Here is a 23,047-nt window from a genome sequence, read left to right as displayed (position 1 = left end):
CTCGGGACAGGGGTTTCCTCTGTGTAGCCAGGCTGACCTCAAACTTGAGAGATCCACCTGTCTCTGCCTCCCAAGTGCACCACCACCAGCTGAAAACCCAAGGAGAGTAACATAAATCCAAATCGCAGCTGATCAGTGATGCTTCATTTCCTCACACATTTCAGTTAATCGCTGTTAGGAATTTACTAAATGAGTTTATTTCCGTATCAATTTTCATTAACGATGTCATTTTTTTCATCAGATTTTCCAAATCTCACTTGTGACACACGTCTCACTCCTGTGTCCTACTTCCTAAGGCCCCTTCTGATGGTCTGTCCTCTTAATCTGGCTTATTCTGAAAGCAGACAGATCTTCAACAAGGCTTACTTGCAGACACAGTCTCAGAGTCAGGAGGGAGGGACTGGGAGGAATAAGGGGGTTGGATGGAGAAGGCAGTGCACAGCTGTATTTTGAAATTGATTATCTCTATGAGTGCTGTGACTTGATACTGCTAGATCCTTTGAGGACCTACACAGAATACATCACTGTTGTCTATCGGAACAACAGAGAAGAGAATAAGGACTCTTCCGGGGCATCCTGATCCCACTGGCCACAAGTTTGCTCGGAATGTTAATGCTCCTGAATAGTTGAAGGTAAAGACTAAGAGGTCAGTCTAAAAGACATAGCACACAACTCCTTACACTTCTGAGACTCATCAGCTAGGGGCTAAGCACTGTCAAACACTGTTGAGTATGTGAATGATAGTAACTTAAGTGTTTAGTTTTTCCTCAAATAAGCTAAACTGTCGTTGTTGGTCGCGGGGAGGAGTTACAGAACATAATCCTTTCAATAATTGTCAGACCCTTCCTAGTGCTAGCTTCCTTGAGTGGGGACCTGCTAACTGAACCATCCTTATCCCTCTTTTTTTTTTTATAAGTTTTTTTTTTTCTGAGCTGGGGACCGAACCCAGGGCCTTGCGCTTGCTAGGCAAGTGCTCTACCACTGAGCTAAATCCCCAACCCCCTTATCCCTCTTTTTGCAACTAGTTTGCCTGTCTATTGTAACAACCTAGGTGTTCTAAACACTTTCTGGAGAGTATTCATGCTCCAACTGTAAAAGACAAGCAGCCATTGCTGCTGCTGAGGTCAACATGTAGCCATTCCTATTGCTGAGGCCAACATGCAGCCATTGCTGCTGCTGAGGCCAACATGTAGCCATTCCTATTGCTGAGGCCAACATGCAGCCATTGCTGCTGCTGAGGCCAACATGTAGCCATTCCTATTGCTGAGGTCAACATGCAGCCATTGCTGCTGCTGAGGTCAACAGGTAGCCATTCCTATTGCTGAGGTCAACATGCAGCCATTGCTGCTGCTGAGGTCAACAGGTAGCCATTCCTATTGCTGAGGTCGACATGCAGCCATTGCTGCTGCTGAGGTCAACATGCAGCCATTGCTGCTGCTGAGGCCAACATGTAGCCATTCCTATTGCTGAGGCCAACATGCAGCCATTGCTGCTGCTGAGGCCAACATGTAGCCATTCCTATTGCTGAGGCCAACATGCAGTCATTGCTGCTGCTAAGGCAAACATGCAGCCATTGCTGCTGCTGAGGCTGTACACTTTCTTCAAGAGCCTCGTTCCCCCAGTCGCAACTGTTCCAGCCTATACTAGTGCTGAAAAACTTTACTCTGGTGGCCTCCAGATGACCCTTCACAGCTCCAGATGCCTGTATCCCCAGACCTGGTAGCAGCCAACTTCATAAAACAGACAGAAAGAGGAACAGTTCTCCAGTAAAGTTAGCAAAAAGCTTGTGATTGATGGGAAAGGCCATAATTATGTGAGCCTCATTTCAGAGTCCAGACTCAAACTGTGAAGGGCTTACTTGGATCTCTAAGACCAACTTTCTCCCTTCGAAACCCAAATGGGTATTTGAGAGCTAATTCAGGTCATCAGGCATGGGGACAAGTACCTTCACACATTGAAGATCTTGCTGGCCCTGCAATAAGTCATTCATAAATCTGCCCCTTTTTATTCTGGAAAATTCTTGTCCATTAATTTTGGTAGCTGGTTTTGTGTTTCCTTTCCTCTCCCATCTCTTCAGACTCATAAGTTCCCATGTGACCTTACATCCTTTCTCTTCCCTACTCTATTTTCTTTCCATGCATCAAAAAGGTACTTTTTTTTCAGTTCACCAAATCTCTTCAGAAGTATTTGATTCGGCTGTCCAGTCAACTCTTAATTTCAGTTGCAATTTTCACTTACAGAATTTACACTTGGATCTTAAAATAATGTTCAATCCTCCTTGCAATGTCTCAGGTTGTCTTTTTGTATGACAACATATTGGATACTATTTGGGAGTTCCTAGATGACTGTTGTTTGAAGTGATTTTAACAGCTTCACCTGAGATCGCCATGGTCTTGACTCCTTGAATTGTAACTTTAAATGTGTACTTTACAAACACTGGTTATGAGCTGTAATAGTAATTTGAGGATGCACAGGGTAGTTTCTAGAGTTATGCCTCTGACAGTGATAGGCTGTAGAACCTTAGACAACCTTCATCCATTCAGAGACGGGGAGAATAAAAACAGCTCTCCAGATCGGACAGTTTGCTTTCCACCTCCATTGTCTTGATGTCTTAGGTTTTTAGTCCCAACTCGAATGTGGGGGACTTGGGTCTGTAGTCGAATACCAACTTACCAACTTCTTCCCTTCAAAACCCAGAGGTTCTGTGTAGTCTTTCATGCTCATGTTCAACCTGGCAGGTGCCTCTGAGGGAAGACCAGTGCCAGTGCTAGACTTGTCCTCCAGGAAGGCTGTCATTAGGCTGGACCCTGTAGTTTGATAGCCCAGGTAGCCAGATGACATTTTGACATCTTCAAATTATGTCTAGATGTTTTCAACAGAGGGGTGGCTCAGACCATCAAATTCACTAACACTGGGGTAGAACACTGTCCTGCTGTGGAAGGTTCATTCTAAAACTACAGATTCCTCTATTTTGGCACTGAAATGTCAGAAACAAGGGTAGACTTCGAAAACATGGTTTAAAAATTTATGTGGAAAAAAAGCAAACTGTATAAACAATGTCTGCAGTCTGACACTTATGTAAATAAAAAGCAAAACAGTTTTATACATATTTTTGTGGGCATGTGCATGTGTTTACATACAAATGGTGAACTGGTGGGTGGGAAGGAGGTCTGGATTAGGGGTGGTATGTAGCAGGAGACTTTAGCCATCTGTATTCTGATGAATAATGAGCATATATTTGTGTTATTTAAACATTTTTATTCATTAAAAATCATAGCAAACAAATATGTGCATGCCTACTGGTTGGTGGGGTAACTGGCAGTTGCTGTCTCTTTGCTTCAAAGCTTATTGATGTCCAACTGACCCTGCTGAGAAGGTTTGAGCCTCATCCTGTGTTCTTATGGAAGATGAGTGCAGGATTCCCTTTCTGTTAGAACCTTTAGTTTGGATGTTCTTGGACCAACTAAGGCAATTCTTGATAGAAAAGAGTTGGGGAGAATTTAAGTTTCTTAGCTCAACGATGCTCTCTTCTGTAGCCACAGCTCTCTTCAATTCCTGCAACAAATGTCCACTTTTATTGACAATTTAATTTTATTTATTGTGGTTCCTGGTGAGTCATGGTTTCAGCTGGTTCCCTCCTTTATTTCAGTACATATCACCACGGAAATCTTTTTCCAAAATGGCCTCCCCTCTGCTGCGTCTGTTCCTGCATACTCCACACTGTTTCCCCTTCTCCAAGATCTAATGATCTGACTTTGCTAAGTGAGTTAGCTTATTGCTGCTGTGAAAAAAATACGTCCAAGGTAAAATTAATTCTGATGCATAGCTTCAGGTTTTCAGCCTGAGATCACTTGGCCATGTCATTTCCAGCCTGCGGATGAGGCAGAATATCAGAGCGATGTGTATGTGGCAGACAGAGTGGGCATCTAGGATGAAGATAGAGGAGAGGCTAGGGCTCAGTATCTCAAGAGCATACCCCCACTAACAACCTCTTCTTACTAGGCTCCACTTTCTCCCAATAGCAGCCCAGGCTGATGAAGACACTTTTAAGGAATGAGCCTCTGGTGGGCATTCTAGCAGGTTTGAGGTCACAACAGCAGGCCTTACACCTTCTCTCACTATCCTGCCTCTCAGGTTTGCTGGTCCTTCTGCTTGGCTGGTGTTATCTGTGTTCTTCTAGCACTTGAATTCTGCCAGACCTCCTGGTATGTGCAACCCGTGCCATGCTGGCAAAGGGTTTTGAGCTGAGATTTATTTCTTTCCCTCATTTATGCCCAAAGCCATATTAGCAAGTTCTGTTTCTCCTCACTCTGCTTTAGGAGTGGCCTATTTTATGTCCCATTAGAATCCCAACAATAATGTGCTGAGGTTTTTTTCCCCTCACTGAAAATGTATACATGCATTTTAGAGCTTAGAAAGGTTTGTGTCTTAGCTATCCTCTTTTGCTATCTGCTTCTAATTTCATTGCCTTGTGCTTAGAGTAGTCTAGCCTACCAGATCTGAGGCCTTTGGAAACTGAGATTTCCTTTATGGTTGATTATGCTGTAATGTTCCATGTGTGTTCTATCTCTGTCTAGGCTTTGTGATCATGCTTAAACATGCCTTTTCAACATCTCTGATCTGCCATCTCTGGGGGCTTAAAGCTATGACTAAAATTAATGAAGCTGTAACTCTTTGGCTTGTTGCTATATTTTGAGGCTAAGTTTCTTGGTGCACACAAGCTGGAGTGCTCATTTCATGGCCCACCGTCTTTTGTTTTCTATTGTGAGCTCTCATAGTCGTATAGGAAAACAGCTAAGGTGCCCTAATGTGTACAGACTCAGTCTGTCTGTACAGACTCAGTCTGTCTGTCTGGGGTTTGATGCCTTCTTGCTTCTTTGTCTGGGTTTGAGAGAAGTCTACCTTGGTTTTGTGAGAATAGTTACCTCAAGCGTTCTTCCAAAAATTCTCTTGGTGTTAGTAACATGTGAACCCATGCCAAAGCATATCAGTACCAAAGACCTTGATTTTGGAAAAATGTTTTCTCAGTCATTTATAAAACCTCCCCTTTGCTTCCCGACTGGGGCTGCTAAAGAGCTGCTTGAGCGCCTGCCTCTGTGACCTGAAGCTTGGGTACAGAAATCAGTTCCAGAAGGGCTACGGTGCCATCATGTGCACGAAGACAAGTCTTTGGCAGTACTGTGGCATGCACTGCCATCCGGCTTCTTGAGATTGAGGCAAGAATGCCAGTTTCCACGGCAACCCCTCCTACTGCCATCTTGAAAAATTAGAGACCAATCTTTGCCTGGTGGAGCATTTGAAGAAGCCCCAAGAATTGCCACAGATGCTGGTGTCCAAAGAACAGGGATACCAAGCAAAGAGAAGGAGTGAAAAAGGCACGTTCATTTTCAAAGTAGGGGCACTGGGAAGGAGGCTCACAGGTTCAAGGAAGCCGAGGCTAATTAACTGAGTTCTGGGCCAGTATGAGCCGAACACTGAGGTGTCTGACAAAGCAAGGGCCAGCAGCCAGGTGAGCAAACAGCAGTCAGGCAGGCAAATGGGAGTGTATGACTGAACAGAGGAGTGAAAAGAATGGGTGACAGAAAGATAAGAATTAAGGTATTAATTTAAAAAAAAAAGGAAAAGCAAAGAGGGGCTCAGTGGTTAGAAGCACTTGCTGCCCTTACAGAGGATGTTTGGTTCCCAGCACCCACGTGACAGCTCACAACGTCCCTAACTGCAGCTCCAGTGTATCTAACACTGCAGATACCTGTGCCCACACACACCTATCCACACAATGACAAGCATATACATAATTAAAAATAAATATTTAAAAAGAAACAAAAACAAATGGTGCTTAGTGAACGGAGAAATGATGTAGTGATGAGAATGTGGTTATCTGGAGAGCATGAACAGACAAGGAGGGGAAGCCACATTCTGCCGGTGCCAGACTTCATGCCAGGGCGCATGACATTTGGAAAACAAAGGGGTGCCAGGGTAGATGGTGCGAGCCTGCTTTGTCTTCTACCCCAGCACTCAGGTGGCAGAAGCAGACAGAGTCCATGAGTTTGAGGACAGCCTGGTCTACATAGCGAGTCCCAGGCCAACCAGGGCTGCATAGTGAAATCCTGTACAAAAAAGGAAGGAAGGAAGGAAGGAAGGAAGGAAGGAAGGAAGGAAGAAAGAAAGAAAGAAAGAAAGAAAGGAAGGAAGGAAGGAAGGAAGGAAGGAAACAAATGAAAAATGTTCTGTGTTCTGGTAACATTTTGAGAAGTGAAAAATTCTCCCTTGCAAGATAAAAGAGGATATTTTCTAATTCTGTATGCTTAGCCTGAAAATGTTTGTTTCTATTACTCTGATATTTTCTGGTTGACCTAGAGGCTGTTTTGTTTTGGAACAAAAGGGATGTAATACTGTTTGCTCCTACTCATGGATTTAATTAGCTGTGGTGCCCAATCTATAATAAATCACGGTTTTAGCTTTTCTTTGTTAAGGCCTTTGGGCATGGGTGACTTACTAAAGCACACTCTTACTGCCGGGATCATCCCTTCACTGCCAATCACTTGGTCATTTCCCAACCCAAAGCCTCTTCCTTGGTGTTTTGTGTTGCACAAAGATCACATTTTCTTCTCGTATTTGTTCACAGACATGATTCACATTTTGCAATCCTGTACATACGGAAATCATTCCACATTCAGCAACAGTGCCAGCTTGACTAAAAAAAAGTTATTTTCCATATCCACAAAAATGTTAATCAGATTCTTGTTAGAACATGTGTAAGAGCTGGTTTTCATTGTCACAGCTCTTGATGTCAGATTACTAAAATAATTTATGTTTTGTTGTGGGAACATTGGTGCACGCAGAGCCCCCCAAATCACATGACCACGTCTCAGCCCACGCTTCTTTATGACACATAGAAATTATTTGTGTTTTGTGGTAACAAATGAATGGCAGGAGCAGCAGAATTTCAATGTGGCCTTTCTTTATTTGATTAAACATAGTCTCTATTTATTCTTAAAAAAACTAATTTAAGTTAAATGGCAACAAACCATGATAATTCAGAAAACATGTTGAAACCAAGAGTGAAGAGAAATGTTCTCTACGTAAACCACACTGTAAACCATAAAACTTATTTTTGTCAACTGCTTCTCATGACAGTGGCTGGGAACTTGACATTTCTACTACAGTAGGCAAAAAACCATGTATAATACACTTGCCCACATGCCACATCACATCTCTATTTATATTTCCACACTAAAAGCATTATAGCTCCCAGGGTGCTGAGTGTATGTGCCGTTCGTTATTGAGAGCTGCATGCTCTCCTCCAGGGCTGTGTCTGTGTGCGCGAGAGCCCTCACTGCCCAGCAATCTCAGCAGAGCAAGCCTGGTTCACAGAGGACAGACAGCACAGCACTTTGAACCAACGGAGATGAACTTTTCAGTGAACTCTGGCTAACACATGTCTAGACAAAGATGCCAGTGGACTTCAAGGGAGCACACTCACTTGGTCTCTCCCTTCAGAACCTGTTAGTCACCATTACATGTGAAGCTAGCATGGGAACATCCGTAGGAGTCTGAGGCTGAGAATTTTAGAGCCAGGATATACAAAGGTAAGGGAAGCCTGGATGATCCACGATTTCACGTGAGGTGTAAATTCTACACAGCCGACTCACTTGTACAAGGTTTTCGGATTAAAACTTCCCTGTCTCCACTTAAAGATGCTAAGAAGCAGCACCATCCCATTTTCGTCCCTGAGGAAAGCATTATTTAGTTTTGGATATAACATTTTAAAACAATAATGCATGCCTCCTAGGAGCATACCACAATAAATGTCTCGAAAACCACTCAGCTAATCCCAGGGTATAATCTGTCTGCTTTAAATTACTGCAGGGAATATTATGGGCCTTAATGACACTGTAGCTGCACAAAGCCAAAGAAAGCTAGAAAGGGAGGCCAAGAAGATGAGCTCAGAGCCAGCTAAAGTGACAACAAACATGTGGTTGTTTACTAGAACTGGAGAGGCTTTGTCTGCAGATGTCTGTGGTCACTAGAAGGTTCCAGAGGAATGAGTTGTTTTGAGATTTTCAGAGTCTGATGAGAGCAAGATTCCTCTTGGAGATGGCGGGCCTGAGGACAGGGATGCCCAATGGTACAGACAGAGTTTATAGAGTTCTGTGGTCAGATTATACTCTACTGGTCCCACAAAGTGCGCCAACAAATTAATATCGTACGGATGTCATTTCAAAGCCTCTCAAGGAGGAGTCATGAGCGAAGCTGTCCGAGCACAGATGGCTCAGCTATACACTGATATTCACACTCGCATTTCTGCATTATAGCTGCTTTCCCTGTTGAACTGTAATGAATTGTCTCATAATCTGTTCCATCTTCCTGCCATTAGCAGGCTTTGAATGTTCACAAATAGGAGCAAAGAACTCATTTTCCAGGACTTTAATCACACAAAGAGGGAATGCCTAATTCTCTAAATGAAATGGTCTGTGATCACTGAAGCAGAGATTTAATATAGCACGGCAAATTAGGTAGATTTTAATAAATTACTTATCTCCCTGAATACTTTACATATGCTTAAAAAGGAATAGCCTGTTTGCAAACAGTGAAAACCCACAGCCTATAAAAATCCTTTGAAGAAAATGACAAATAAAAAAGTAAATTAAAAAATGAAATGCATTATATCTCAGACCCCCAGAGACAATTCTTTTGCAGCACTGATTCACAGCTCCATTAAAAATATCAATTAAACTCTTCAGCGAGACTGTGTAAAAGGTAGAAATTAACTTTTGGAGCTGCTTTTTGAGAGTCTGGATATCCAGATACATCCCAGCATTGTAGAAGCTTGATGTAAGTTTTTAAAAATGATAAAAGGGTCACCTTTCATGTCTAAGCATTTTAGAATTTGAGCCATACTTTATTTTTTCTATGTAATTTAACTTTAATTTGTAAAATATAAATTTCCTGTGCATGTATGTATGCAAGTATGTATGTGTGCATGCATGTATGTATGTAATGTATGTATGTATGTATGTATGTATGCATGTATGTGTCTCTATCTATCTATATCTTCTTTATATGAATACAATCCTGGATCTTGTATCAGCATTAAAAACACACTGATACCACATAACCTGGAACAACTATAATGTTTATGAAAAAAACAAATTACTGGGAGTAATTTAGTAGGTTGGTGCCAAGTCTCCTTCTTTATATTTAATTGATAGAAACTGTGTGCATCAAAGAAAATGCACACTGAGCTTTAATGTGCATAAAGTAGATATTAGCATTTTAAAGAGAAAGATTAACACATTAATCCAAGTAATTTTCATATATTGCTTCTAATAAAATCTTCACAGTATAAAAGTCTTAATGAGGCTAATCAGAGGCGTTCCATTGAGTGGGACAATTAGGGATAACATAAAAAGCATTTCTTTTTCATTGGTTTCCTAAGATTTTAGGCTTTTACTTATGAAAAATAAAAATGGGAACTACTCCCAGTTCTTCATAAGAAAATGATGCAAATGCAAATAGATGTTTCATGCTATCATGTTGCTATAAATTATTGATAAGGTAGTCCACTCAGGAGCACTGAAGTCCTAAGGGGTGGCAGTCATGGGGAGGAGTGGATAGAAAAATAAACAAACACAAAAACTATACAAAACTTGAACATTCAAGCCTAAACCCAGGCGCTCTCCCAGCTCCCCATGAATTATAGATTACATACACCAGTGATTACTCAGAATCTCATCTTTGAGCTTTCATGTGAACATTTTCTTAGAAGTAGGATGCCTCTGGAACAGCTTCCTTCAAGCCTCCAAGTCCTTTCTGTATTGCTCGTAGACAGACCGTAGGGCATGAAGCGCTTCCACGGTCACCTTCAGTTTGCCGATGCTGCCACCATCTGTTCGGGCATCAAGAACTGAGGAGAAGGAGTCGGCACAGGTCAGTGATATTCAGTAGTTTTCTCGGCTAGGCTAGTTCACATAGCTTTGAGATGAACAGTTATACGAGAGGCCATGTGTATGAGGACACACATTTTACAGGTAATTGTGACGTTTACTAAGTAAAAGGCTAAGGCTATCCCACATGGCCAGAGTTTCTAAGGCTATCCCACATGGCTGGAGTTTCTTCTAACACGCTGAGGAATACTGCAGGGGTATGATACACTCAGTGTTAGGACTGGTCACCTAGGTCCCTAAGGTGACACTTCATTTAAAATAGTGTTCTCTGCAATTAGAAAAGCAAAATGACAGTCCCGCAGAACCTAAGACATCTGAGTTGGCTCTGAGAGAGAAGGTGAGTGGTTCTTGAGTGAGGGCTATCAGTGATGGCCCAAAGGCAGACTATTTAAGTCTTGAGGCTTCTTTGAACACAGCCTGGTCTAATGTCAGGCCAGTCCCCCAGCCCCCGTCAGCTACGGAAAGATATTTGTTAGGTATCCAAACTTCTTTGAAGTTTAATGGAGCCTCAGCCTCAGCGTCAACAGATGATCTACAACCACTGCTCCCAGTAGTGTGCTACTTTAATGAACCTTGAGGAAACCTTCCAAGAACACTTGGTCGGCACATGGGTGGGGAAGGAGCCCCTGAAGGGCAGTGGCCTGGTGGCACCCGGCTTGTTCTCCTGAGCTTTCGTCTTTTCTTGGCGACCACTCACTGGCATATGGCACAGAGCAAGGTATTAAAATGGCCAGGGAATGGTGCCTGGACATTGACCAGTTTCTTATAAGTGGCCCTAGCAGGTGGGTGTTGGCAAAGTGTGATCCCTGTGGTCACACAGGAAGAGGTAGGTCACTGGGCAGAGCTGGCTGTAGAGACTGGTTCTGGTGATTCCTGTCAGACTCTCGGTTCTGGAGTCTTGACTAAAGTGTCATGAGCATTTTAATCTTCTCATCTTTTGCTCTGTGCCATTGAGTCAGATGTGCATACTTTGTGGATATTCCACACATGCTCCTAGTTACTTATTTGCTTTAACTTGGGCAATCATTTGGCTCCATCTGGACTTCCTGTCTGAATCCTCAAGCGTCCAGGATAGGTAGCGTCTACTCTACATGGCTGTGACAGTATGGAGAACCCGGGTCCTCAGGAGGTGCTTAAGTGATCTGACTGTGCCCTCAATAGGGAAATCAACGAGCCCAGCACAAAGTGTCAGAGGGCTCTGCTAACTTGTCCAGTTTGAAGAGGAATCAGTGAAAAGTTTCACAACTGACTGTGCATGGTCAAGGTCTTCCTTGATTATGGTTTAGAAAGTACAGCTCCTTCTGTATGCGTGACATAAGAACAGAAGGAGAAATGAGACACTGCTCTGTCTCACACCTAGCAAGGCAAGGATCTAGGATACAGTTTGTGAGGAAGACCCCATCTGTCAGAATCCTAGAATTAGCAGAGGGGACAGTCCTGCCCTTTGGCTGCAGCCCTGAACTAGAGAGGCCATGAGAAGATGCTGCCATGGTTGAGAACAACAAGTTTAAGGCCAAGCGTCTTACCCCCATCACTAAGAAATGTATTAGCTAGTTCCTGTGAAGCAAAATTGTTTAAAATTCTCTATCAGCTACACAAGGGTAGGGAGGGAAAGGGGGAGAATATAGGGACAGGCAGTCAGCAGCAGCAGATGCCAGCCTGAGCCACGCTGAGGTGTAACAGACCCTCCCAGGCAGTGGAAAGAGGTCTGGACAGAGAGCCTGGGCTTTGGCAGCTGTGCAGACAGAACCATGCTGTGCTCGTACCATCAATGTCTTGCTCAATGATGTCTCTTCCTTTCTGAAACACATCCACGAGGTCAAGGTGAGCAACGCCAATGTCCTCACATTCTAGGTCCTGCTCATCCTCGGGAGGATCACTGACCACGGTGAAGCGCACACTAGGAAGGCACAGGACAGAGGAGGTCACTACCATGGAACACTATGTACTGTGTGTGAAACGGTGATGCCAGTAGAAAGGAAATTGTGTGAGGCAAACATCTTATCAGAACTGTTAGAACCTTGGCGCTCCTCAGCCTTCCAATGGGCACCAATCTCCTTCCCTAAACCTGCGTAGCAACCGGCTCCAGAACAGAAGAACGTGACCAGGCAAAGGGAAGGACCCAGTGTCCACGTCATTACAGCATGACTGAGATTCTGACACTTCTATTTTTTAAGACTAAAAGGATGAAGTGCACAGAGGCCATGGTAGGTTACACAGTCAGCATTTTTGACAGAAAGACGTGTTTCCCTGAATCCCAGCAGTACACAACTCTGGGGCTGGTAGCAAGCAATCTTCCAAATTCTATGTGTTGTCTTATAAAATTCAGAGGCTGCACTGTCGGGGAGCAGTCTGAATGGCCACGTGGAAAAGCTGAGCTCTGCCCGACGGCTGTATCAGATATTCATATTGCCTCAGCGACCTTAATGCACAACCATGGCATCCAAGTTCTACTTTACTTTAGACACATAATTGCAGGGCTCTGATGGAGCTGATTTGAATTAGTGGCTTGTGCAGAGGCCAAACACACTTGGATTGACCAAATGACAGGAATTTACAGTTAAGTACTCTTTTGATATGTCTTGGCAGCATAGCTTAAACCATGGATGTTTGTAAACCTTACCATTTTAAACTCTGTGAAACATATCTATCCTAAATCAGAAACAAAACAAGAAACAGAAAAATCGAAGCCCCTGAGAAATCATGCCTTGAAAAATATAAACAAAATCCAAATGCTGATGGGTGAACAAGACGAAGCCTCTAATCAGCTTGCTGAAGTAGCGGCCAGCATCTCATTCCTTTACAAGCCCCTGACTTTAGCTAGGAATAGAATTTGGAGAAATTGGAAAATAGAGATCTCTTAGGTGACAATGGAAGTTACCACCTGTTCACACAGAAGGCACAGAACACCATGCAGCTGCTAGGCGGCCTGAGTGGTTTACAAGCTGCACAGGACAGAGGGGCTCGGTGGGTGCTTAGGGCATTCGCTCTTACGTTCTGGCTTCCACACTTGTACAGGCGTGTGGTGGTGGAGGCATCACTCAGTCTCCCTGGTCTCAGTTTCCTTATCTGTGCAATGGAGGACAACTACACCGAAGGCTAGGGCAGGCTCCTGTGACGACCAGATGAAATGATACAAGGAAGTCTGGGTCACAGAAGGTTAAGTCGGGGGGGAAAGTGTTTTTTAATCAGACTCCCAAATTATCTCCTGATTCCTTTACTCAGTTACAGACAAATGACCACTGATGGAACCAGAAAGGTGGCTGCTCTTGCAGAAGACCTAGGTTCTAGTCCCAGCACCCACATGACAGCTCACAACTGTCTGTAACTCCACTTCCAGGGACGTAGTGCCCTTGTCGGACCTCTGCAGGTGGAGCACACACATGGTGCACATATAGACGTGCAAGCAAAACATTCCAGAACAACAGCAAAAATGTTGTCCCAGAACGAATGCAGTTTGGATAGTGCCCACAGACGGCATCCTATGGCGCAGGACACACAGGGAAAAAGAGGCTCTCTGGGGCTGTTTTCAGGTATGTTAGATACCTTGGCATGCAATATACTTTAATCTCAGGCTTCGAGACCATAGCTGCATCATTTTATAAAGGCAAGCTATTACCTTCGCTCAGTGTACATGAATTCTGAGACAACATTTAAAAAATCCTCCTAAGTTCTACAGAAAGGGCTAGCAATATGAAAATGCAGTATTCCTGGCTTTAAATTCTAAAGAGAGCAAAATGAGAGGTCAAATGCAATTCACAGATCTAAGGTATAGATCAGCGTTGAAACTCCTCCTTCACATGGACAAAGGCAAGGACCTGGTTTCCACATCCAGCATTAAAATAAACAAACAAAACCAATGGAAGAGGTAGAAAGCTCAACTCAAAAGGGAAGGAGGCCCACTAGATGAATTTAAAAGCTGAGGCTCAGACGCACACCTGGGGTGGGCAAACCTCACATGCTCCACAGCTGTGCCTTCCTGCAAGGCTCTACTGCCAAGCCCAGCCTTGCTAGCCCTCCCATCTTTCCCAGAATGCCCTCTGTGTCATCCTTTTGCCTGGCATTCCATTGGCCTGGAACCATACGTCTTTTGACTGAGTCTCTTCAACCTTCATAAAATGTCACGTTTTCAGATTGCCTTCCACTGTTATCTTCTCTTTTAGCACTTAAATTGTTCAGTTTCTTTTCTTTCTACACTTTTATGGGTCCTCATTATGTAACTCTGGCTGGCCTGTGGCTTGTTCTGTAGATTGGACTAGAGATCCACCTGCTCCCAGGGGCTGTCTTCCGAGCACTAGGACTGACGGTGAGCGCCACCACACTCAGTGCCTGCTCAGTGTCTGTCCCTAATCATTGCAGATGTAATTAATTATTTACTTGTCATTATGGCCTGTCCTCCTCATTGGTGGGTTTTCTAGGTAGAACTCTTGCTAAAGAAAAAGAAGCCAAAAAGGAACTTGAATCAGAGTCAGAACCATGACCTAATATTAATAATGAAAACCATTTTTTGATAATGTATTTGTTTTCATTTTATGTGCAGGAGTGCTCGCCTGAATGCCCCAGGTGCATGTGGTGCCCGTGGAGGCCAGAAAAGAGCACTGGACTCCTTGGGATTGGAGTAGATGTTGTGAGTCCCAAGCTGGTGATGGGAATCCAACCCTGTGGGGTATGCAGGCCTTTCCACTTGTCCAGGGAGAGTGGGGACCCCTCGCTGTGGCTGCCAAGTTAGCATCATTACGGAGCAGGCTGCCTCCTGAATACGGGCGGTCTCAGACTGGGAGCTAAGTTGGGAAGTATTCAGGAGCACTTAGAACCAGAGAGAACATTTCTTAGCGCCCCCTGGCTTTGGCTGGGGGAAGGAGTGCCCTCCCCTTCTTCAGCATAGGGCAAAGAGCTGCCTCCCAGTATTCACTAGAGAAGCATTTCCCACATGCTGTCTGCACTAGGCTTTTGTGGGTTAAAAAAGACAGGGATATTTGGGCATTTTTAAAGGAACAATGCTGGGATGTAGGAATTACTGCCATTCCTGTACTCTTTTCTCCTTTTCTGTTTCTGCAGTGCCTGGAATTAAACCTAGTATCTCACTCATGCTAACCACGCACTCTACCACTGAGCTACCCAACCCCGATGTCATTTCATTGACAAACTTCCTTGGAGGTAACCAGACTTCAAGGAGGGGCTCCAGCCTTCCTGAGAGCAAGAGGACATAGAGATGTGCTCTTGTGGACTTGCTGTGAGTACCTTCTGTGAGGCAGTTCCCGCCTTTGCAGTACGGCTTTTAAGACGTCTCTCACCGCTGGGTTGTTCTCTTTATCCAGGTAGAGCACTGCAGCAAAGACAAGTCCATGTGAGAAGCCACCTAGGCCTATACTGTTTTTAAAGACACACACACACACACACACACACACACACACACACACACACACCATGCCACCGTGCTTGTGTGTCTAGGAAGTCAGAATCGAATTAGGATGGTCATGTGATGTGGTGTCATGCCACTGACAGGTTACATGCGCACTGTCGGAGAGGATACACACATCTCAGAGTGCTACATTGCTACCTCTACCAGCTATGGCTCTGGCAGGGCTGACTGAAAAGCTTCGGGTCTTTACTGCTGTGGATCTGAGGGAGTCACAGCCCTTTTCTTCACCTGAGAAGCAAGTGATGACGACCGTGTAAGGTGGCATGCTCATCCTCCCTGACAGCCTCCTCTCCTGACACCACACGCTACAAAAGGCATCGAGTAAGCAGGTGAGGAAAGCCACGGCTGATGGGACAGTGCACGGTGGGACAAGGCAGCGGGGCTTTCTGGTATGTGAAGACTGTTCTGGTCCCGGCACACAGGAGTGTGGCTGGAACAGATGAGTGACTGTCAAAAGTGCCACCTGGTGCTTGGGAGTTGGCACGGGGGAGAAGACACTCCTCTCCTACGTGCTAGTCTGGGCTTAGAGCTCTCTTCCAGCCAGGTCTCAACCCAGTCACGGTCAAAAGTGCATGTAGGGGCAGTGCTGATGTGACTGGAGCTCCTGCTCCTTCAGGTTCCACTGGGAACAAACACATTTCACTACAACACTTCTGAGTTCAGCTGCAAATGGCCATGCAATGGAGTCATTCAGCTGCTTGGCTGTCGGACCAATCTTAATCAGAACCCAAAGGTGTGCCCTGAGGGATGTAGGGACATACAGCGGAAGACAAGGAGGTAAACAGTGGCTCAGGAGAGAGAGAGAGAGTAATCATGGCAGCCCAGTAGCCAGGTTACCCAGCTCTGGAGAACCAAGGTCACTGTCCTTACAGGACACTATACTGTGTGAGCTACCAACATTAACAGAGACCAACACAAATGGTTCTGGTGTTTTCTTTGTCATTGCCAGAGGTCATCTTAGCCATTAGACCTTACCAGTGCTGCGGGTCAGTACCTCAACTTTAGACTGTCAGTTTATTAAACTAAATGGATTTCTTTCCAATTCAATATGTGGCTTTCATATGTTCTCCCACTTCAGGATCCTAAAGCTTTTAGGCTGTACTGGTTACTAACATTGCGGGCCAGAAAGTGAAGGTAATTTAGAGGACAACCGAGCTGGGTGGTGTGACGGCCCAGTGGACAGAAGCACTTGCTGCCACAGTTCTGGAGACCCAGGAGGAGTCCACGGGACGCTGCGGGAAGGGGAGAACCACTTCCCAAGGGCTGGTCTCTGACCTTCACACCGGTGCCATGGCACACAGACCTCCACACTCTCTCCCTCACTCACGTAATTTAAACACTAGAACAAAACAACCCAGGGGAAACACTGATGAATCTCTACAGCGTTTCGGACTAGCCCTTGCCATGACATGAACTGTTACTCTTACCAGATAATAATTTATGTCTTTGATACAGAAATACAAATAATTTCTTCGTATTAAAAACCTCTGAATTTCCAACTCTGGCATCCAAAAGAAAAGGGCTTTTTCTAAATTTAGAAGGATGCTGTCGTTCCTCCTCTGCTCTAGGGTCGTCCGCTCATCTCAGCGGAAACTCTTCCTGTTCATCAGTAACATTCGTCCCCTTTCCACCCTGGGAACCCTTCACTTCCCGTCTCCCGACTCCCTCTGTGTGGGTCACTTTCTGCCCCTTGTCTCTGCCCTGTTTCTCTGGGCAGGGGTATTTCCAGGCTCGAGTCAGCGGCAGCATGCATCGCACAGTGAGAATTCTACCTCCATTACATGCACACAAACATCTTGTTTTCCAGTCACCCCGTCAGGGACTTTCGGGTTGTTCCTACTGCTGTGTCAGGAGCAGTGGACACAGCGGGCTCTGTGCCTGTGTCCTCGACTCCGATTCTTTCTGCTATTTACACAGAGGGAGAACTGCCGACACACAGACGTTTAACCTTTGAAAATAAACCAACTCCCAGCTATGTTTCTGCACCACCCCACCAGGCAGCATTTATTCAGTGATGTTTATGCACTGGGCACTCCACTCCGCCACAGGGTTAAGAGGGAGGTTGATCTACATTTCACAGATGACTAAGCAGACCAGAGAAGGCCAGAACTCTGTTAGAGCACATGGAGCTGGCGCCTGCGCTCAGTGGCCTAGAGCTCTCCAGTGTGCCTGCACCTCCCTCCTCTGTAGCTATGCTTTTCCTGGCACTTCAACCAGGGCATTTCCTGGCTGGAAACGGAAAGGTCTGTAGCTAAGCTGGGCAAGCCGCCTGCTTCCCTGTTCATAAACTGATATCGACTAGACCCATAAAGCTGACTTGAACATCTTGGTTGACTTCTTAAAAACGTGTTTTCAAAAATAAAATTCTAGTTCCTAACAATAAGTTTAGTTTTCATAAAAGCACACCCACTTGGAATTGTGCCTGTTTGTATAAATATAGTCTAGATTGGGCTTCTGATTTTGGTTAGTGGTTATCAGGGTTTAACACACATCCCTGCTACTTAGATGGCTTGGTTACAGATTACTTGGCGTTCCATTTCAGATGAAGCATGTTGGCAGTACAGCCTAAGCCTCTGCAGGGACAACACTGCTCCTCTTGCTGCTACTGATGCCAGTCAGGGAACCGCCCACCAAGAACATCTCAGACCAACGTTCCTTTGCCCAGTTCTTACAAATGGGATCAGGAAGCATGGAATACTCTACATTGAATGTTGTGGGAAAACGGGGCACTTTGGCCCCCTAGTGTTATGACATGAGTCTATGATCCTGTGATTTATATGATCCAAGATTTATATGGGATTCAGAAAAAAAGGAGGGTATTTTTACACCGTTTAAAAAGTAATTGTGTTACCCAGGAAGTGGTGGTGCACATCTTCAATCCCAGCACTTGGGAGGCAGAGGCATGTGGGACTCTGTGAACTTGAGGTCATCTTGGTCTGTAAAGCAAGTTCCAGGGCAGCCAGGGCTACACAGAGAAATAATGGCTCGAAAAACCAAAACCTAAACCAAAATAAAACTAATTTCCCCAAACAGTTACAGTGCTTAACTCCTATTTCCACAAGAAATCACATTTGTCTAGAACTTGCTAAGTTTTGACATAAACTCCACAAGCACATCCTTAAAAAGATATGATAGTCCAAGCTCAAGATCTTCAATTAACACACCCAATTTAATACGTTTCAGTCACAGAAAGGAGGAAGTTCTGTTAGCTGTGCTAATACGAATGGGGCGGGGGCTGGAGAGTACTATGCTCGGTGCAGTAAGGTGGGCTAGCACAAGTGGGATCCAGGGAAGATGATCACAGAGAAGCTGAGAATAGGACACAGGTTTCTAGAGGGATGAGGAAGGCTGATCAACATGTCCCAGGTACTGGATAAGAGAAGTAAGTTCTGGAATGCTATTGCACTGTAGAGAATGACTGTTCCAAAGAGGAAAGGATTATAAATATTTTAACCACAAAGAAGGAAAAACATTAGCAAAACCAGTAGGCTTAGTCTGATTTGAACATTACATGTAAATTAGAACATCATGTGGTACCCTATAAAGATGTATAGCAATTTTTTTACTGTTATCTTCTGGGGTTCAGGGTCTAAGCTTAGGGCCTCATGCTTGTTAGACAAATACATTAGCACTGACTACACCTCCACTCCAACATTTATAATTATTGTGTCAATTAAAAATACAGTAAAAACATCCCTTACTTTGGGATGCTGGATAAATTTCTAAATTCTCTCTCAATATCAAATGCAAGAAGAAATGCAGATGGATTAATTATAGAAGGTGTGAACTTTGAATCTTTGATAACTTTTATATTAAAATATTATCACCCCTGTAATCGTTCTCTTTGCCAAATTTCTCTTCCTATTAGTAACAAACTCTGATGTTCTACATCCTTTTCATCTTCTGAATTAAACTTTAATTGTTCCAGAAGATAGACTCTCAATCCTCAGAGACTGAAGGTCCAGATCTGCACAAGTCTCATGAAAACCTCCGCCAATTTCATTAATCTTTCTTCTTCCGACTGTCAACTCCCCAGAAAGCTTTATTCAGCCCAGACAGCACTCCTCAGGCCTACCATTAATCTTTCTCCCCCAAACTATTTTCTTTACTCAGCATTCTCTGAGTAAAATTTTCAAGCCCAATAAAATGCAAATGTTTTATTCTTGCTACCAGTGTCTACCAAGTGAATTGAGCTTCAATTTTTAAGGTAACCCTCACCCTGAGAAGATAGTTCTTATATGCAAATGGAACTGTCCTTAACACCTCTTCATAAAGACTATGATTATGAATAATCTTCATAAAGACTATGATTATGAATAATCCTGGGGACTGCTGGTTTATTCCAGTCATCAATGTACCTAATTTAGACCTTGACATGCAAATTCCTTTTGTGTGACTCAGATCACCACACAGAGTCAAATCAGAGCTGGGTTCAGTGACCCTCTCGGTGGATAAAGAGTTTGCACAAGAGTGTATCCTAATTGTGCCCTAAATCTTCCATTGGATTTCAAAAGCCAACTTAGAAATGAAATGACCTTCATTAACATTCAGTAAGATTTGGGGGGAGTAAGGCTGTATTACATTGACTTTCTTTAAGTAACAAGTGGATGGTAAATCAGTACAGTAATGAGTTACTTTAATGTACTTGTCTATTAACCAAAGGTCCGAGACCGTCCCTCTGCAGCAGTGAGACAGATATGATGATTAAAGTGTACATTAAAAATCCAATAAAACAGAACAAATATTTCTACTTCTACCTAAATGAAAATAACTACAAACAAGATGGGTATGTACTTCTCACGTCTGCTGATGGCCTGGGACTTGGGTTTTTCATCCGAAACACCAGTGTCTAGATGCTGAGTGTACCCCTTCCCCCTGCTTACGAATGGAAAAAGATGCTCCGGTCTCAAAATCAGTCAAAGCCCAATAGACAAGAATAGAAACTTAAGTATAATAAACACTACTACCGAATTCCTTCAAGATTTTTTCCCCATCAAATATCTAATTCCTTGGGAACATAAGCAACTGCTAAAACACCAATCAGATGCCTTGCAGTAAAGGGAGGAATAATGCAATCTGGCAATGAGGTCCCCAAAAGACCTCTACAGCTCTGTGCACAAAACCTAGAAGGCTTCAGCATATATCATAGGTTTGATCCAAAGATGGATTTGATTCTAGGCAAATGGAAACATCTGTTCTGTTACGTGGCCACATTTCTCAGTGTATAGGCAATTTCTCAAGAACATTTTGTTGCCAGTCTAGACAAACACTGTGCTGCTGACCTTTATATAACACAAAAGCCAAGTCCATCTCTTTCCTGGGGATATCCTCATTAAAATTAATTGAACATCTATTTTACTAGTGCTGACATTTGATTTGGCTTTATTTTCTGGTGCTGTACACTGAATATCTTTAGGAAACCTGAGAAAATACTTCTGGGCGTGTTTCTTCTTATACGGTTTCTCAAGACATTGGTTGTTAGAGTTTGAACTGGGAGGGATCTTAGGACTCACTTTCCATTTAAATAAGTGAAGGAACTAGGGGACCAACACATCTGGACTAAGCTCACATACCAGCAAGAATTGTGCACACAGAAAAGATCTGAGCAGATCTCTGGGTCCCCAGATTACTACCTCAATAATGAATGTATTTACAAAAAGGCCAGTGGTTCTTTGTTTGTTTTGCTTTTTTTTTTAAAGATTTATTTTATTATATATAAGTACACTGTAGCTGTCTTCAGATACACCAGAAGAGGGCATCGGATCTCTTTACAGATGGTTGTGAGCCACCATGTGGTTGCTGGGAATTGAACTCATGACCTCTGGAAGAACAGTCGGGTGTTCTTAACCACTGAGCCATCTCTCCAGCCCTTGCTTTTGTTTTTTAAGTAGGCACGATCATCTGTGATTCTGCTGCTACAATAGCGAGACTATGTGTGTTTCTTAAAATGCTGTTTCTAAGACTCGAAGAAAAAAATCTTAGCAGCCTGGAATGTTAGCTCGTGCTTTTAACTGCAGCTCTCTGGAAGCAGAGGCAGGTGGATGTCTGAGAGTTCCACTATATAGCCAGTTCCAGGACAACCGGGACTAAACAGAGATCTTGTCTCAAAACATCATCATCATCATCATTCTTAGTCCCTGTAGTGGTTGAGAGAGAACGGCCCTCGTATGCCCAACACTTGGTCCCCAGTTGGTACAACTGCTGGCAAGGATTAGGAGGTGTGGTTTTGTTGGAGGGGGTGTGCCACTGGGAGTGAGCGCTGCGATTTCAAAGGTCTATACCATTCCAGTAAGTTCCTTCTCTGCCTCATGTTTGCTATCGCAGCATATAATCTCTCAGCCATTCCCAATTGCTGCCACTGTCCCTACCATGATGGTCATGGACTAACCCTCTGAAGCTGTAAGCCCCTAAGAAACTCCTTCTTCTGTAAGTTGCCTTCATCATGGTGTCTCTTCATAGCAACAGAGTGTCCGCAAGGGTGAGATGAGCTGTCTCATAAAACCTAGGCAGGACCCATCTTCAGAGCTCACATCAGCATGGAGACTGTGCTAAGCTGTTTCAACTCTTGAGGAAGGTAGCTCCACGTGACCTTGTTTCCTTCTGATTCTACACTGTTGACTATGTAACAGAAGAAACTCCTGAGCACTGATTGGTCTAAAGACTCTTAGGGTTTTTATTGAGTCTGTGTTGATCCCATAGACTTACATGTCAGCTGACAGCCTTGAAAAGCAAAGCTGCCTGCTGCCACAGTGAGAACTTAGCATTGCTCTATTAGGCAGAGAGATTTATGTGATGATAGTGACTAGAAGAGCAGCCCACGGTCAGGGCACTACATGATCTGAATGCTTCAAGCAAGAAAACCCCCATTTTAAAACTCAATGGTAGACTTAGGTGGCATTTCCTGTAGGTATCGTAATAGAAGGAGCAGACAGATATCACTTTCCCAGTATCCGTGTTTTCTCTTAATTTTACAGTGACTTCAAAGTAATTTTAATGCTCCAGTGCTGGCTTTATTAAACTAATCTGATAAGACTTCTATGAATTCATCATGTGAACATCAGAGACCTTAGCTTCCTTCATAGATGGGAAAAATGCACATAAAAGTCTATATTGCAAAGAAGTCATACATACCATGGGTATAGTTATAGTAGACCCACTGTCCACTCTTGGGTTTGGGCAGTGACATAGGCGTCTCCTCAGCGGGAAGACTGTAGAACCGGCACTCGATGAACAGTCGCTGAACAGTGTCCTCCCTGGTTATCTGAGAATCATTAAGGCTCAGAGCTATAATCTCAATCCGAATTTCTTCCGATGGCTGTTAAGAGTCAAATAAAAAAATTATCAAAAAACAAATAATCAAGCAAAAAATACCATTTATTCTATTCCACTATTAGTGTAAAATAAAATGCCACAGCCAATGGATTCCTTTTCTGGAATACAGTGTACGCTTCCATACATTGCACACGATGGATTATCCACGACACACAGAGAGAATGAGATTCTAACGCCCCAGGGTTTGAAGGGAACAGTGTCATACAATTGTCTGCTGATTTACATCTGAGGCTATAAATACCCCACTGGAAGTCTATGAGGAGTGAACATGATGAGGTCTTCATCTCCGATGGCTTCCAGGATGACAACCTCAGTTGGCCTTGTTTCAAACTAGGTAATGAAGTAC

General features: G+C 43.8%; 1 protein-coding gene across 11 annotated transcripts in view; it reads right to left on the bottom strand.

Moving 5' to 3' along the window:
- Positions 1–6,574: 6,574 nt before the first annotated feature.
- Positions 6,575–23,047, bottom strand: part of Rpgrip1l (Rpgrip1-like) — a 92,881-nt gene continuing 76,408 nt past the window's right edge. For 9 of the 11 annotated variants that reach the window (XM_063278006.1, XM_063278005.1, XM_063278007.1 and 6 more), the window contains 4 exons: positions 22,501–22,684; positions 15,189–15,273; positions 11,714–11,847; positions 6,945–9,907 (listed from right to left, as the gene is read on the bottom strand). In XM_063278006.1, the coding sequence (XP_063134076.1) occupies positions 9,795–9,907; positions 11,714–11,847; positions 15,189–15,273; positions 22,501–22,684 (516 nt within the window). In that variant the 3' untranslated portion in view covers positions 6,945–9,794. Of the gene's footprint in view, positions 9,908–11,713; positions 11,848–15,188; positions 15,274–22,500; positions 22,685–23,047 lie in introns of those variants that run through there. The other 2 variants (NM_001107414.1, XR_010059993.1) reach the window with 2 other exon arrangements.

Source organism: Rattus norvegicus, chromosome 19 (genome assembly GCF_036323735.1).
Source record: "Rattus norvegicus strain BN/NHsdMcwi chromosome 19, GRCr8, whole genome shotgun sequence".
NCBI lineage: Eukaryota > Metazoa > Chordata > Mammalia > Rodentia > Muridae > Rattus > Rattus norvegicus.
The sequence above is the reverse complement of the archived record's forward strand: the minus strand, read 5'-3'. Positions and strand labels throughout refer to the sequence as shown.